The sequence below is a fragment of the Vombatus ursinus genome, unplaced genomic scaffold (genome assembly GCF_900497805.2).
Source record: "Vombatus ursinus unplaced genomic scaffold, bare-nosed wombat genome assembly UNPS02014864.1, whole genome shotgun sequence".
In the NCBI taxonomy this organism is placed as follows: Eukaryota; Metazoa; Chordata; class Mammalia; order Diprotodontia; family Vombatidae; genus Vombatus; species Vombatus ursinus.
The window spans coordinates 16661635-16678169 of NW_020954642.1; the positions used below are offsets into that span (position 1 = coordinate 16661635).

The 16535-nt window shown below is 42.7% G+C and overlaps 1 protein-coding gene across 4 annotated transcripts in view; it reads left to right on the forward strand.

The window, feature by feature from the left end:
* The window catches only part of LOC114027892 (cadherin-5-like), a 49998-nt gene that overhangs the window by 20725 nt on the left and 12738 nt on the right, over positions 1 to 16535 (forward strand). For 2 of the 4 annotated variants that reach the window (XM_027842071.1, XM_027842070.1), the window contains 4 exons: positions 7195 to 7419; positions 12254 to 12548; positions 13979 to 14095; positions 15794 to 15958. In XM_027842071.1, the coding sequence (XP_027697872.1) occupies positions 7216 to 7419; positions 12254 to 12548; positions 13979 to 14095; positions 15794 to 15958 (781 nt within the window). In that variant the 5' untranslated portion in view covers positions 7195 to 7215. Of the gene's footprint in view, positions 1 to 2664; positions 2803 to 5278; positions 5463 to 7194; positions 7420 to 12253; positions 12549 to 13978; positions 14096 to 15793; positions 15959 to 16535 lie in introns of those variants that run through there. The other 2 variants (XM_027842072.1, XM_027842069.1) reach the window with 2 other exon arrangements.

A 16535-nucleotide genomic window follows, 5' to 3' on the forward strand; every position in this document is an offset into this window, starting at 1 on the left:
AAGGAATTGTGATCCACAACTGCTTGGGGGCAATATTGGACTGGATAGAATATTGGACTGGAGTCAAGAAGACCTGAGTTCAAGTCCAGCCTCAGACACTTATCAGCTGCACGACTCTGGGCAAGTCACTTAACCCTGTTTGCCTCAGTTTCCTCATCTATAAAATAGCAACAATAGCACACACCTCACAAGGGTGATGATTAAAATGCTTTGCAGACCTCAAATAATATAATAATATATTAACATAATATAATAATATTAATGTAACATAATAATAATAATAGCTAACATTTATATAGCGCTCACTATATGCCAGGCACTGTGCCAAATACTTTACAAGTATTCTCTCATTTGATTCTTACAACAACCCTGGGAAAGAGGTGTTTTTAGGCAAACAGTGGTTAAATGACTTGCCCAGGGTCACACAGCTAGTAACTGTCTGACACTGGATTTGAACTCAGGTCTTCTTGACTCCAGAACCAACACTATCCACTGAGTCACCCAATTGCTATAGTAACTATTATTACTACTATTATTATTATCTGTAAAAGGAATATAATATTCATTGCATTATACTCATAGTACACTCAATGCACTTCCTAATGAATAAATTTTTTAAAGCATTTATTAAGTGTATGCTATATTCCAGACCAGGGGTAGAGAACCTGCAGCCTTGAGGCCACATGTGGCCTTCTAGGTCCTTGGGTGCGGCCTTTTGACTGAGTCCAAGTTTTACAGAACAAATCCTTTTATTAAGGGGATTTGTGCTGTGAAGTTTGGATTCAGTCAAAGGGCCGCGCTTGAGGACCTAGAGGGCTTGAGGCTGAAGGTTCCCCACCCCTGTTCTAGGCTCCATACCAAGTTCTAGGGATACCAATAGAAGCAAGCAAGAGTTCCTGCCCTCAAGGAGCTGACATTCTCATTAGAGATGACAACATATGCAGAGGGATGATATTGTTCAGTTATTTCAGTTGTGTCTAACTCTTTGTGACCCCATTTGGGGTTTTCTTGGCAGATGGAGTGGTTTGCCATTTCCTTCTCCAGCTCATTTCACAGATGAGGAAACTGAGGCAAACAGGATTAAGTGACTTGCCCAGGGCCACACAGCTAGTAAGTGTCTGCGGCAGGATCAGAATTCAGGAGGATGAGTCTTCCTGACTCCAGACCCAGCTCTCTGTGCACTATGGCGCCACCTAGCTGCCCCACAGGGGAATTAAGGGATACTTCAAATTGCTGTCAGGAAAATGATTCGTAAACCTTACACCTTAAAACAGTTCTGAAATGTGAGCACTTCTGTGCTGCTGCCTAAAATTTCTTGGGGATGAGAGAGGGGGTGCCAGAGAGAGAAAAGAGAAGGTTCTTCTCACAATGGGAAAGTCACCGAAACTTCCCAAGGCCTCACTGGCGTCTCTCAGGGGCCATGAACTCTCACATGACATTTTCAAGTTTCACTTCCATTGGCTTTTTCTTTCTTTTTTCTCCTCAATCCCTCTGCCTATCCCACACCTAGCAGAAAGTAACTCAAAGCCTAAAGATTCTCTAGAGACCCCCACACACACCCCATGCAAAGTATTCAGGTTGGACAATCATTTGTTGGGTATTCCTTTCTGGTATGGGTAAGAGTCAATGTCCACCGAGCGCTCTTTCACCTCTCAAATTCTATAACTCTGTGATTCTTCAGTTATGACAGAAAGAACATTGGACCCAGAGGGGGTATCTGAGCTGGGACTGGAATTTCCTTATTGTCCCCTAAAATCTTCTCGTACCCCTACCACCCCCTGCCATGCAGAATAATTATAATCATGACCACAATAATAGCATTTATAGAGCGCTTTAAGGTTTGCAGTGTGTTTTAGAATGTTATCTGATTTTATCTTTAAAACATCCTTGGCAGATCAGTGCTTTTATCATCCCTATTTTACAGATGAGGAAACAGAGGCAGACAGAAGTTAAGTGATTTGCTCAGGGTCACAGCTAGTAAGACATGTGTGAGGCAGGATTTGAACTCAGATCTTTCTGAATTCAGGTTCAGTGTTCTATTCACTGACATAGCATGACATATTGGCAAAACCAATGGGTCTGGAATCAGGGCATCTGGGTTCTAACAGCATCTCCACCCATGATCCACATAACCTGGGTTTCAACCTACTTGAATGTCAATTTCTCTTTAAAATAAGGTTAACAGTAGTTGTATTAACATACTGTTGTGAGAATGAAATGATGTATTGTCTACAAAGCACTTTTGAACCATGAAGTATCATGTAAATGTAAGTAATTATCACTACTCTTGGAGCTTTATCCATTTAGATAGTAGACTGAGAGCTAAGAGGGTTTTTAGAAATTTAGTCCAACTGTATCATCTTACAGATAGGAAAATGAAGGCTCATTAAAGAGAAGCATCTTCCCCAAGGTCCTGTAGAAAGTTGGAAGCAGAGTCTGGCCTATAACCCAGGTCTCCTGACTCCTAGACCAGGTCTTGTCCTAGATAGCCCAGGCCCAAGACACAGCTCACTCCCAGGGGAAGAAGAGCCAGTGGGCCCAGTGGGCCCACCCCTTCCCTGTTATTTCTACATTTCTCAGAAAACCATTGAAGTAGTCAGCTCTTTCTGAGGCCAGTTTGGCGCCAGTCATTCAAATATGATAGCATTACTAGAGTTCACAGAACTCCCTCAGCTAGTGAAAGGTCTGCAATCTCCTGCTTCAGTTCTTTGTCCTTTCTCAGAACTTTCTCCCACTTGGACCTGCTTCTCTTTGGAATGGTGCTGGTGTTCTGCTGTCTCTTACATAGATCGACCAGCCAAGGTAGGGAAAACCTGTTATTCAGGTGACTTTTACAATAATAGAAAGTCTGCCAGGCAGATGCTGAGGTTTCCCAGGTGAGCTTCCTTCAATACAATTCAGGAGCCTTCAGTGGTTATACCCTCCTGGGTCAATGAATTCATCTAGGCCAGGGATGGAGCATCTGCGGCCTCGAGGCCACAAGTTTTCCCGCTCTGCTAGAGTATTTAGGACAAGTTCAGTACTTGGGCTAAGGAAGCCAAGGCTGCCACTTTGATCACTGTGGAGTAGGAAGATTCATTAATCCAGCTATTCTTAGAACTTGAAAGCTTGGAGGGACCTTAGCACATAGAATTTCAGAGCTGGAAGGGCCCTTAGAGCATAAAATGTCAGAGCAGGGAGGGGCCTTGAGGCCATACAATATTTCAACATAAAATGTCAGAGCCAGAAGGGACCTTAGAATAAAGAATGTCAGAGTTAGAGGGAACCCTAGAACAAAAATTGTCAAAGCAGAAAGGGACCTTAAAACACAGAATTTCAGAGCTGGAAAGAACCTTAAAATATAGAATGTCACAGCTAAAAGGTACCAGAGAATACAGAACCTTATTGCGGAGGGATGTTCAATGTCCTAAATTCCCTTCTATCTCTGGTGTTCTGACATTCTGAGACCATATAGAACAACCTCTTTATTTGACAAATCATGAAAGTGAGGGCCACAGAGCTACAAAGGCCCAGGGTCACAAAACAAATTAGAGGCTGCCTCTTATTTATAAAATGGAGAGAATATCAGCAATACAATGATCCAAGATAAGCCCAAAAGACTCTTGACAAAGCATGTTATCCGCTCCAGAGAAAGAATTGATATTGTCTGAATACAGACTGAAGCACACTATTTTTCACTTTCTTTCCTTCTTATTTTTCATTCAAATCTTCTTGTACCAAATGACTAATATGGAAATGTTTTACATGATTGCCCCATATAACCTATATTGGATTGCTTACCATCTCAGTGAGCAGGAGGGAGGGAGGAATAGATTTGCAACTCAAAACTTGTTTTTAAAATGTTAAAAAATTGTTTTAACATGCAATTGGGGGAAAAATAAAATAGTATTTAAAAATGGAAAGAATAAATCCCATGCTGCCTGCTTCACTGGGCTACAGTGAAGAGCAACTGAAATAATATATGCCTTGGCAATCTATAAATTACTATAGAAATGTGATATGTTACTATTATTACTGAGCTAAGAGCTGAGGGATGAAGGAGGGATGTAGAATATGCACCTTTAGAGATCAAGTAATAGAGGAAAATACCTTCCTCAAGCCAACTGAGTGCCAATTGGTTTGGGAGAGGGTTATTGAAAGGCAAGGGGATGGAGCAGGTGACTTCAGTCAGTCTCAATCTTATTTCATAGATCTCAAGAGTCTGAAGGGACTCATCTAAACCAACTCCAAGGCAGCTAGATGGTCCAGTGAATAGTGTGCTAGGCCTGGAGTCAGCAAGACTCAACATCCTGAATTCAAATCTGGCCTCAGACACTTACTAGCTGTGTGACTCTGGGCAAGTCATTTAATCCTGTTTGCCTCAATTTCCTCATCTGTAAAATGAGCTGGCAAAGGAAATGGTAAACCACTCCAGTATCTCTGCCAAGAAAACCCCAAATGGGGTCAGGAAGAGTCAGACACAACTGAAATAAATAAACAATCCACTCCCATGCACAGTGGATGGAAACCCACTTCAGAAACCTTGAGAGTGGATTTCTAATCCTTGGATAAAGTAAAGACTCAATTATCATCAATTTTAAGAAGCCCCACATTTAGAGGATAAGATTTAGAGCTAGAAGACAACTTCATCTAGTGTATGAAAGTGATCTCATATGTAAAATGAGGTGGTGAGACTTGGTGAAGTCTAAGGCTCCTCCCAGATCTAAGTCCTGTGATCCTATAATCTTTAAACAATTCCTGTGACCTTTTGGGAGAACTGACTTCCATTTAAAGAAATTCAGACTTATGCCAGAGCTACCAAGTGCCCGATAGCCGATTGGCAGTGGCAGTGTCTACCTCGATGCCTGGGAGTGGAAACTATGCAGAGTCCAAAGTGGGTTGTGTTTGTTTCTCAAAGAGCCATTTGGATTACGGGGAGTCACAGCCCATGGAAATTAGAATTGCATTGCTCTTTATTTAAGATTGCCACAGGGGCCCACAAATGTAGGGCCTCCCTCCCCCACCAAAAATTCTCCTGTCAACCTTTTGTAGATACCTGAAATTCCACCATTAGAGAACCATTCCTTTAACTAAAGATATGATATCTCCAGTTTAAATTCAAACATTTCTGAGAAGTATTAGGACATTATCCACTATGAGCACCTCAGTTTGAATGAGCAAAGACTCTTTTCTGAAAGCAATTATGGATGGGGATATGGGAGGACTAGGCTACCACATGAAGGGGAAAAATGGATGATGTAGCAGAAAATCCTCAGAGCCGCTACCTCTCACTCTCTAGATAATTCCCAAGGATGAGTTCCCTCAGCAGTCAAAAGCAGCCACCTCGTCATCTTCCTTCTCCACATTCCCGGTTCTCAGGCCTTTGCTGACCACACTTCAAGGAGTGCAGGGTCAATTCCCTGGACGGAGCCTCTTACTGGAATTAATAGAAAATGAATGTCCCTTTAACTCCTTGAGTTCTGGTAAGAAGGGGGAAAGAAGATAGAAGGCACAAGTTTAAGGAAAGAGAAGAGACAGAAACAAAACCTGTGCCACATTTTAGTAGAAATTCACAGTTTAAGGAAAATCATTCATCCATCAGGGAAGAGGAAGAGGTAGGAAGTGAGAGCCAAAAGACGTTTAGAATATAGAATATTAGGGCTGAGAGGGAGCTTAGACATCAAGTGGTTTGAGCCCCTCATTTTACAAGGGAGAAAACTGAAGCCCAGAAAAGGAAATAAATAGCTGAGTTCACATAATCAGCCTAAATTCATGCAAAGACTAAAAGAAAGAAGGAAGCTCTTCTTTAAGTAAGACCCCTCATGCCTAATTTTGTCCCATTGGCCCTTCAGGGTCTAAAACTGAAACCATCGTCTTCCTCCTTCTAATTTCTCTAGTTCATTATTGGAAACTCTGTCCTCCATGTCACTCAAGTTGGTAACCTTGGAATGATCTTTGACTCTGCCTTGTCCTCCCAGGTCCTGTGGTAACTGGACATGCAATATCTCCCACATCTGTCACCTCCCATCTATTCCTACTGATGTCACCCTAGCTCAGGCCTTTTTCTCATTTCACCTAGAGGTTAATAGACTTCCAAGTGGTCTCTTTGTTTCTAGCTTCTCTCTTTTCCAATCCATCCTTCATTTAATAGCCCAAGATCTCCCTCTGTGTAATTCCTCCATTCAAAAATCTTCTATAATCATATATAATATGCAGTTATATATAATTATCTATAAGTGCTGGCTTCCAATTACCTCCCAATTAAAGTATAAACTTGTCTTGGCATTCAGGGTCCCACAATCCATCTACGATCTACCTTCTCAATCCTTATCTCATACTAGTACCCTTCATATGGTCTCCTGAACAACTCCATCCGCCACTGTCATCCTTACCTCTCCTGTCTCCATTTCTTTGCTTATGCCTTTTTCCAAGCCTGGCATGGGTTTCCCCACAATCTCCATCAGTTGTATTCTCTCCCTTGCATCCTCTCAGATGCCTCATCCATGAATCCTCCCCTCAACAAATAACAAACATTTATTAAGTACCTACTATGTACGAGGTACTGTGCTAGGCCTAGAGATATTTTCAAAAACAATAACAACACAATCTCTGCCTTCAACATTCTCTGAACTCTTCAGGTGAAAATATTCTCTCTTTGCTCAGATTCCTCATCCCACTTTGCCTGGATGTCTATTTGGCATTTATTTTAGCATAGAAGTAACAGAGGCCCTGCTCTCAAGAGGCTTATAGTCTAGTGAGGCTAGGGAAAGAAATGTATATAAAAGCTTCCCCCCCCACCTCAGCACGAAGTACAAATGCATCTCAGCTATAATAGTTTTTAATATTTTAATTTAAAATTTTCAATTTAATATTAATTTAATTAATGGGACTTTTTTTAGGCAGGTAGATGGCTCAGTGTGGGATGTACTAAGCAAGCAACGTAGCACAGTGGATAGGGCATTCATTGGGTATAGATTCACGAAGACAAGTTCAAATTTCAGCTTCAAACACTCAGTAGCTGTGTGACTCTGGGCAAGTCACTTAACCTATTTGTGCCTCAATTTTCCCATCTGTGAAACAAGGATAATAAAGCCTACCTCTCAGAGTTGTTGTAAGGCTCAAATGACGTAACATTCATAAAGTGCTTTGCAAACCTTAAAACGCTATGTAAATGCTTATTACTATTTTTTAATCTGTCTTTACTTCTTTATGTAGACTTGAGCAGGACCCAGGAAGATGGAGAAGCAGATCCTCATCATTCTCCTGGCTGCAGCCTGCAGAAGCATTATGAGAGCCTCTGCAGAGGCAGAGGGCTTCCCCCAGCAGCTCCCCGTCTCAGGGGCCCAGGATGTTCGCCCACGCTTTAAGAGAGATTGGATTTGGAACCAAATGCACATCCAGGAGGAGATGCCAGGCAATCTCCCTCATCACGTGGGCAAGGTAAAGGGTTCTCTCCTTCAGAGGCTGACTGTCATACCCAGGACCTCCCGCAACAAGGCAAACAGCTTTCCCAAGACCCCTGCTATTCAATCCATACTACCCTAGACCCTCTGGGAAAGATGGAAACAATCACTGAGAATTATAGTTGAAAGTTGAATGTGAATCATGACTCCAACCATCTTATTTCACAGATAAAGATACAAAGTTTCCAACAGCAGTAATTACTTACTCAATTGAGTGTTACAGAGTTTCCTGCTCTCAAGGGGGTTATAATCAAGGGAACAAGAATAGCACCCATGAAAACTATTAGAATGTGACCCATAAACTTCTGTAGCAATGTGGGTGTCTGTTAAGTGTTGTTGTAGGAAGGCCTTTGCTAGGCACACTCATCATGGGTTGAACTGGTCTGGGACGACTCCCTGGAAGAGGCAGACTTTGAAGTAAATGAATAAACCTTGAATGAGCCGAGAGGAGAAGGTAGAAAGATCAGTATGCCACTCACAATCTCATGGTGTGAGCAGCATGGGAGGCAATCTGGAGGAAAGAGAAGAGCACTGCATTCAAAATTAAAGGACCTGAGTTCAAATCCTAACTCTGACACTTCAATATAATCCAACAAACAACCAGGGTGCTAGATATTTAAAAAAAAATTCCCTCCCCTCAAATTTAGAGGAAGAATGGCTTTGGGGAAACTATATACATGCTATGTGACCTTGGGCAAGTTACTTCTCCTCTACTGGCCTCAGTTTCCTATTCTGTAAAATGAGGGAATAATTAATCTAAAGCTGGAAGGGACCTAGGAAGTCATCTAGACATAACTGCTTATTTTGAAAATGAGCAAACTGGGGGCCATGAAGCTGTGATTGGCCCAAGCTCAAAGACATGCTAAAATCTGAATCCAGGTCTTCTGACTAGAGGGCTGGTGTTCTGTCCATGGTGCTGCACCGGCCATTTCTAGGTATTTTCCAAGTCTAAGTTCAAGGACAGTCTCTCCTAAGCTCAGAAAACACTGAAGCTATTCTATTTGGGGTCCAATTATATAAAACACAGAATCTCAAAGCTGGAAGGGATTTCAGAGACCCTTTAGTCCAATCAATATCTGAACAGGAATCCCTTCTGCAGCATCTATGGCAGGGTCATCCTTTGCTTAAACGCCTCCATGATGCAGAATTCAACAGCCCAACATACTTTGGGACCCATCTCATTGGTAGGAAGTTTTTCCTTATTGAACCACTAGGGGGCTCTGTGACATAGTTAAATGACCCTTTCCAGTGAGGAGATCCCAGGTGCCTGTATCCCCAGGCTCACCTGGGCAGTTAGTTATGCACTCTCTCAATAGCAGGGATACTAACTCTGACCCCAGCTTCCCCAGGTTATTGATGGTGCTGCTGCTGCCCTCTTTAGTCTAAGGGTATGGGCCATGAGGATATATCCAGTTAAAATCTTGGCTCAAGCCCCTCCCAACTGGGAAAACTCTGCCCTCCATCCTGGTCTGTCATATTTCAGTGAACCTTAATTATGCGAATATGGCATAAAGGAATCAACTACACAAAAGTGACTTACCCTTCATCACTCATTACCAAAGAAATGCAGGAAATATAATTAACATGCATTAAAACAAAGACCACACAGGCTATGTGCCTGTAGCTCTTCTCAGTCTTTTACCAGTCTGTAGGCATACTGCAAACCCAAGAATTCCCAGATACCATTCAGGTACATAGACTACCAGATCATCCAGTCCATTGGCTCCTCCACTCCAGCGACACTTCCAGCCTCTCCTGCCTTATGATCTGCCTCATAAACCTGCTTCTGTCCAAAGAAATAGGCTTTTCCCAGGAAAAGGACCTCAAAGGCTAAAGCAGGTTCTCTCTGCACCTCAGGGACCATCTTACTTCCTTTTTTTGTCTCCCAAGGTCTATCACCATGTCATTTCTACTCCTAACCTTTTAGCTTCTTTTTATAAGCCAAAGCTTTATGGGAAAAGCTGACTTTTGAAACACAGGGTCCATAGCTCTTCAGATGGGACAAAGATAAAACTCACACTATAATTACATCAAGGTAAAATTGACTATCCTGTAATTTCAATTCAATGCTTCTAATTCTGTCCTCTAGTAGCAATTAAAAGACAAATCCCTCTTTTGTATGACAGCCCTTCCAATATTTGTGGAAAGAAATCATGTCCCTTTTAGGTCTTTTCTCCTGGTTAAGCATCCCTGAAATATTTCCTTCAACCAATCCTCCTATGGCCAGCTCTGGTGCTCTCACAATTCCGGTCCCCCTCTTTCCATTTTGCTCTAGTCTATGTCCTCCCTAATATAAGGCATCTTTTTGTTGTTATTCAGTCATGTCCAATTCTTCATGACCCCATTTGGGTTTGGTTTTGTTTTGTTTTTTTGCGAAGATACTGGAATGGTTTGCCATTTCCTTCTCCAGCTCATTTTACTGATGAGGAAACTGAGGCAAATGCAGTTAAGTGACTTGCCCAGGGTCACACAGCTATTAAGTGTCTGAGGTCAGATTTGAACCCAGCAAGATGAATCTTCCTGACTCCAGGCCCAAAACTCTCTCCATGGTGCCACCTAGCTGCCCTTCATGAGACAACCGGGACAGTACATGTTACTTCTGTAGTGATCTGACTGAAACAAAATGCACAGGGCTGTGACTTCCCTCATGCTGGACACTATGTCTCTCCACCCTAGGCTCGTGGAGGGTGTGGGGCAGAGGGCGGGTAACATCGCACTATTAACTCATATTATACTTTCACTAATCTAATGGACAGTTATTATTACTATGGCTTCTTCATCTTCAGGGGAGCTTGGCTCCTGTCCAATGGCCCAATTGGGCCCAATGGCCCAATGGTCAAATTCTTTCTCTCAGTTCCTACACTGTTCCTAAACCTAAGGAGGGAGTGGGGAGGTGCACAGCAGGATGAGGTAGAATGCAATTAGTGTCATGACTCATACCACATGAGGAAGGGCTGTCTAATCTGTCTTTGCAGCCAGCCAGGCTGGGCCCACTAGATCAACGAATCAGCAGATCACTGAAAGTTAGATCACATCTAACTCATTGCATGGATTTTCTGAATAACAGGATGCACCGGCCTTCAAGGCCCAGTTCAGGTGCCATCACCTCCATGAAGCCTTCTTCATTTTCCCCTAGTTGAAAGGCATCAAATGAGATAGTATTTGTAAATGCACTTAGCACAGTGCCTGGCACATAGTAGATGCTTAAAAAATGCCATGGTACTTTTTTTGGCTTTCTCTTTTGTCCCATGATAGGATCATAGCTTTACAGATATAGTACTAAAAAAAAAAAAAAAAGCTTCAGATATCATCTGGTGGAGGACTTCTTAACTTGCCATTCATGACTTTTTCTTTTTAATATTCTGATAACCATTTCATTATAATTGGTTTCCTTTTAAATTCTATGTATTTTGTTTTGTGAAATTAAAAATATTATTGTGGGAAAAGGATCGTAGGCTTCACCAGACTGTTAAGGGGGTCCAGAATACAAGATCTAGTCTGGGGTGGAGGACCTGCGGCCTTAACATTACATGTCACCTTCTAGGTCTTTGGGTGCAGCCTTTTGATTGAGTCCGAGTTTTATAGAACAAATCCTTTTGTGAAGGGGATTTATTCTGTGAAGTTTGGATTCAGTTAAAGGGCCACACTTTCAAAAATTCAAATAAGGGTCTGCTGGGACTGGATTTCCACATTCTATCCTCTGGGCCACCCACTTTTATATTATACTTTTTCCTATATACATCATATTCCCCTAATGGATTATAAGTCGCTTAAGAGCAAGGATAATGTCATTTTATTCTAATTTTAATAGCCCTGACTGATTGAAAGTGTTTCCTTTTATCAATCTGAAATTCACCTCCCTGAGACTTCCACCCATTCTTCTCGCTCCATACACTAGAGCCAAGTAGAATAGGTCTATTTCCTCTCCTATATAATAATCTTTCAAGCCAATTTACAAAATATTGGTTGAATGCCTATTGTTTGCTCAGATCCACAATGGCCTCTCTTTGTGGGGTGAGAAATGGGAAATTTAGGTCCCATTGCTCCCAGGAGCATGTATTCCCCAAGCCTTTGGTGTAAATGTGCCTTTTCATTAGTGGTATTCTGGCTATTTATTTTATGACTCCAGACCCAATTTGCATATTCTAATTAAAAAGCTCTATTGACTCTACATCTTTAATAAGAACAATCAGTCAACCTGACATATTCTCTGTTTCAAGAATAAGTGTCCATATTTTATCTGTCCATCCTTTCCTGAAGGGATGAGGATGGAAAGGAGGATGAGGATAGGGGTGGGGGTGGGGGGGTGGAGGTGGGGAATGGGAAGGATTGTGTTCCAAAAAAGATTGTGAATATCTCCCTGGCTATGGGAATTGAGAAGAGAGGAAAAAAATCGCTTTCATTTGTGGAGGATTAGACCAGGGAAAGCAGGTGGTATGTGAGCTGGATTTTGAATGATGAAAAGTAATTATCATAGGGATGTCATAGGGATTTAGAGTTGGAAGAGATCAACTCCTTATCTTACAAATGAGGAAACTGAGACCGGGAAAAGATAAGTGACTGGGCCAAGGTCACAGCTAGTAAAATAGCAGAGTTGGAGGTTCAAAATCAGGTTTTCTGACTCCATGTCAAGACTTCTTTTAACTCTACCAAGTGGAGGGGAGTGAGGGGGGAGAGAAAGGAGGAGAGATTTTCAGATGTAGAAGATGCCGTGAGCAAAGGTTCACCAATAAGAAAACACATGATGTGCTCAGAGGAAGAGAGGATCCCCTCCCCAACAATGTTAAGTGCCCTCATTTTTTTTCCCTTAGATCACATCAAGTGTGAACAGCAAGAATGCCAGGTATGTTCTCAAAGGGCCCGAGGCCGGCAAAGGCAAACTCTTTGGAGTCAGTGAACAGACTGGAGACGTCTATGCTTTTGAGAGGCTGGACCGGGAGAAGAAATCAGAATATCACCTCACTGCATACATTGTGGACAAAGACACCAATGCGAACTTGGAGCCACCCTCCAACTTCACGATTAAAGTTCATGACGTGAATGATAATGCCCCCGTATTTGCACAGAGAGTTTTCAACGGCTCAGTGCCAGAGATGTCAGCTGTTGGTACGTGTCAGGGAGACAGCACTCAGCTACCATTCCAACAAACACTGGGCATCTCTTACCCTGCAAAGTCCCCCCCTGCCAGTATTGGCCTGGACATCACCAGCCATCTGGGCTCTTCAGCTATAGCTGTTGATAGCACAGAGGGAATGGAGTCAAAGCTGGGGTTTGTACCCCACCCTACACCCCCCCATCCCATGCAACAGATCTGCACATACAGGAAAACTTTCCGTCTTACACTCCCAGACTGAGCCCTACCCTGGACCAGACTGAGCCCTAACTCTAACCATAGACTAAACCCTAATCCTGGCCACAGACCAAACCCCTAACTGAACCCTAATCCTAACATGACCACAAAGCCCTAGCCATAGCCACAGACTGTGAAATAATCCTCCACAGTTTCCCCCAGGAGGTCTGGAGCCAGCTAGGGACTATTTCCAAATCAAATGAGAATATGTACGTGTGACCACTAGGAGGCACAACGGGTTTAGGCTTGTGACCCAATCAAACAGATGTAGATGCCCCAGGTTCCTGGTAATCCTATCCTTGAAAGTATAGTTATGAAACATGAATGGCTTGTGATGATGGTCACAGTTAGAGAGAGAAAACTCTCTAACAATGGGCTGCAGGGTGGGATCTCAGACCTATGCTAGGAAAGAACATTCTCTCCTAAGTGGCTCCCAGAGCTGCCCTGTACCCTCATACCATTAACAAAGGAACACAAGAAAAATGTGTTCTTGAGAAATAAGATTGGATGAGTCAGATGCAGGCTTTGATGGAGACAACTGGGAATGCTCTCTTCTGAAGTGAGGTAGGGGATGGTGAGGAGGAAGTTCTCCCACACTCCCTCTGGGTCTGTTTTTCCCTCTGTGTACCAGACACCTGAGTGAACACACATACTCTTTTTTTTTTAAAAAGTAGTCTTTTACCTTAACATTTGTCCCTTTAATTTTTACCTCCCATGGTCTCCCTTGAAGTCTTGGGTTTGAGGACAGGGACTGAATTTGTCACCACCATAACCAACGTGGTCACAGTACAGCTCCATGTGTCAAGTGAAAGCCCCATCATCTTTCTCCTCTCCCCTTCAAGAGATCTTAGTAGGAGGGAAACCATGGCCTCTCATACTGAGTTAACTTTAGTTAATTAGTTAGTTAGTTAGTTAGTCTAGTTAGTTTTCCTTCTTCTCTCCCCTACCCATCCTTAGAGAAATACAACTCCCAGAATCTTCAGTGATTTAGATTCCTTTGCAGGTGACTCCCCAGAGGCTTATCAGAAATGCTACAATCTCACAGTAAATATATAAAATACTTTGCAAGCCTTAAGGCACTGTAAGAATGGGAGCTACCATTATTGTTGTCATTGTTGTTATAATAATTATCAGCACAAGGGTCTGACCAAAGTTATTCTAATCTATCGGCTAACTTTCCCTGCAGGAACTTCAGTCACCAGAGTCACCGCCGTGGACGCAGATGACCCTACCGTGTTAGGCCATGCCTCGGTTTCCTACAATATAATTCGTGGCAGAGAGTATTTCACCATCGACAGCTCTGGTTTGTGTCACTATTAAATGTCCTTCCTTCCAATTATTCTCATGCCTAAGATGACATACATGTACCCAGGTGACCAGAAAGGAGTCATGTTTTTGTTGTTGTTTTGGACTGTTGGGTTTTTTGTTTTGTTTTGTTTTTACAAACAGGCCAGAGGTTATTCATTCAACAGCACATATTTAAAAGAATAAATTGCATATTCAAAAAGAGTATATTAAGTGCCCACTACACACCAGTCATAGTAATAGGAGTTAGGAGGAAAAAGAAAACCAACAGTCCCCTGCTCTCAATGAGGTTCTACATGACTCTTCTTCAAAAAAGCCTCCTTGAGAGATGACATGCTAATTCTACCAATACCGCCACTACCCAGGCCTCTACTCTGGGAATGGCCTTCAGAGCCCAAGACATACTCTTTGGAATCTCCTCAGTGGTGATGTCATCCTTTGTCCTTGGATAGACTTCAGTTCAGAAAGGCTCATCACCCAAAGACTAAATGAGCCAACTACTCAGTCATGGAGGGTCTGGGATCTGTGACAAAAGAGTAAGTGCCCACAGTTTCAGAACATTAGAACCAAAAGGATCCTTAGAAATGTGCTAGGTCCCAACATGGACAAAATCACAGATCCATGGAGCATAGAGGTTCAAGGTAGCAGATATAGCTCCTAATGACTTGTGTGCAACTGAGATGGGAAGAACATACCTTGGGCCAAGACCATGGAATCAGTCTTCAGACCCACGTTACTAGCCAAAATTGCTCCAAAGAGCAATCTGTATGTGGTTTGAGCAGCGACCACAGTGTTAGGGTTTAAAGGAAGCTTCTCCTGGGGGATGGTTTCCAAGCTACATTTATATGGTTAAGTAAATTTGGTCTGTTCAACAATCCATTCCCATTACTGGTCACCTCTGTTGCCTTTACAGAAAGATTGTTATAGTGACACTGTCTTTTGCCTTTTTTTTTATCCCTTGAACTTGACATACAGTAGGCACTGAATAAATGTTTATTGACTGACTGAATGACTGACTGACTGACTGACTAACGTGTTCTCCCAAGCATCATAAAATGCTAGAACTGGAAGGGACCTTAAAAGGTGGATTAAAACAAGGGACATAGAGTACAGGAGATAAAAGTGACCTATCTTACTCTATGGAATGAAACAACTTGCAATGTCATTGGTAACAAACATGCAATGTTACTTTAGAAAGGGATTTAGTGACATGAAATGTCAGATATGAAAGGGACTTAGGAGACTTTCAAGATTTTCATCTGTTTCCCTCACTTTGTAGAAGAGGGAAGTGAGTCCTACAGAGGGAAATGGTTTGCCTAGGGTAGCTCAGTGAGGCAAAGAGAATTTGGAAAGCAATGGCTAATTTGTGAAATTCCATGGCCTCATATAGTCAGTCAATAAACACTAAGCTTTTATTATGGGCTAGTCATTGTGCTAAGGGTACCTTAAGGATACCTGTACATAAAGAAAGACAATCCCTGCCCTCAAGGAGCTTACATTCTAATAGGAGAAGAATACACGTTTAAAAAAAGCTAAAAGGGGATGGGGGAGTGAGATAGGTAGTGTAGGTAGTGAGACAGGAAGTATTTAGCCAGTGTCCTAAAGGCCTATTTTGGTATTAAAAGGAATGGGGGTCACTGCTTAACTCATATTCCTCTTGCCCCTTTTTCCCCACTCTCTTCCTCACCCCATCCAGGCACCATCTTTACAGCTGTGAATAACCTAGACCGAGAAAAGCAATCAAAGTATGAGATTGTGGTGGAAGCCAGAGATGGCCCGGGACTCCACGGGGAGTCCAGCACAGCCACAGTGGTTATCACCGTGAGTGACATCAATGACAACTTCCCAATCTTCACCGAAAGTGAGTTGGCATTTGGAGAAACAAGGCTGCTCTAGGGGGTGGCAGAAGGAGGATGGGAAGGGGGTGGGCTGCATATTGTATATTGTACTCAGATAGGACACCCTGAGCTAAGGCTTAAGCCTAGGCTAAGGAGGTTTTATCAAATCTGGCTTTTCAGTTCTCAGAAATCATCCACATTCTGAGTCCTAATAAGCTCCTATCTCCCCCTTAGTCTGTGTTCTCTCCTAACCGTAGAGGGAAGATGAGTTGTCTTGTCTATTCCCAAGCTCCCATCCCAGACTCCACTTCTCTTCTGGAAGACTTGGTCCTAGTCCCAGCCCTTGATAGAACCCTAGGATGAGTTCTAACCCTAGCCCTGGACCAGGACAGTGGCTCAGTGGATAGAGCACTAGATCTGGAGCCAGGAAGACCTGCATTCAAATCCAGACTCAGATACTTCCTAATTGTGTGACCATAGGCAAGTCACTTAACCTCCTTTTGGTTCAGCCCTAGACCAAATCCTAATCCAATTTACAGCCTAAACCCAATCCCAGCCCTAACCCTGGTCACGGACTGAGTCATCATATACCATTGCCCC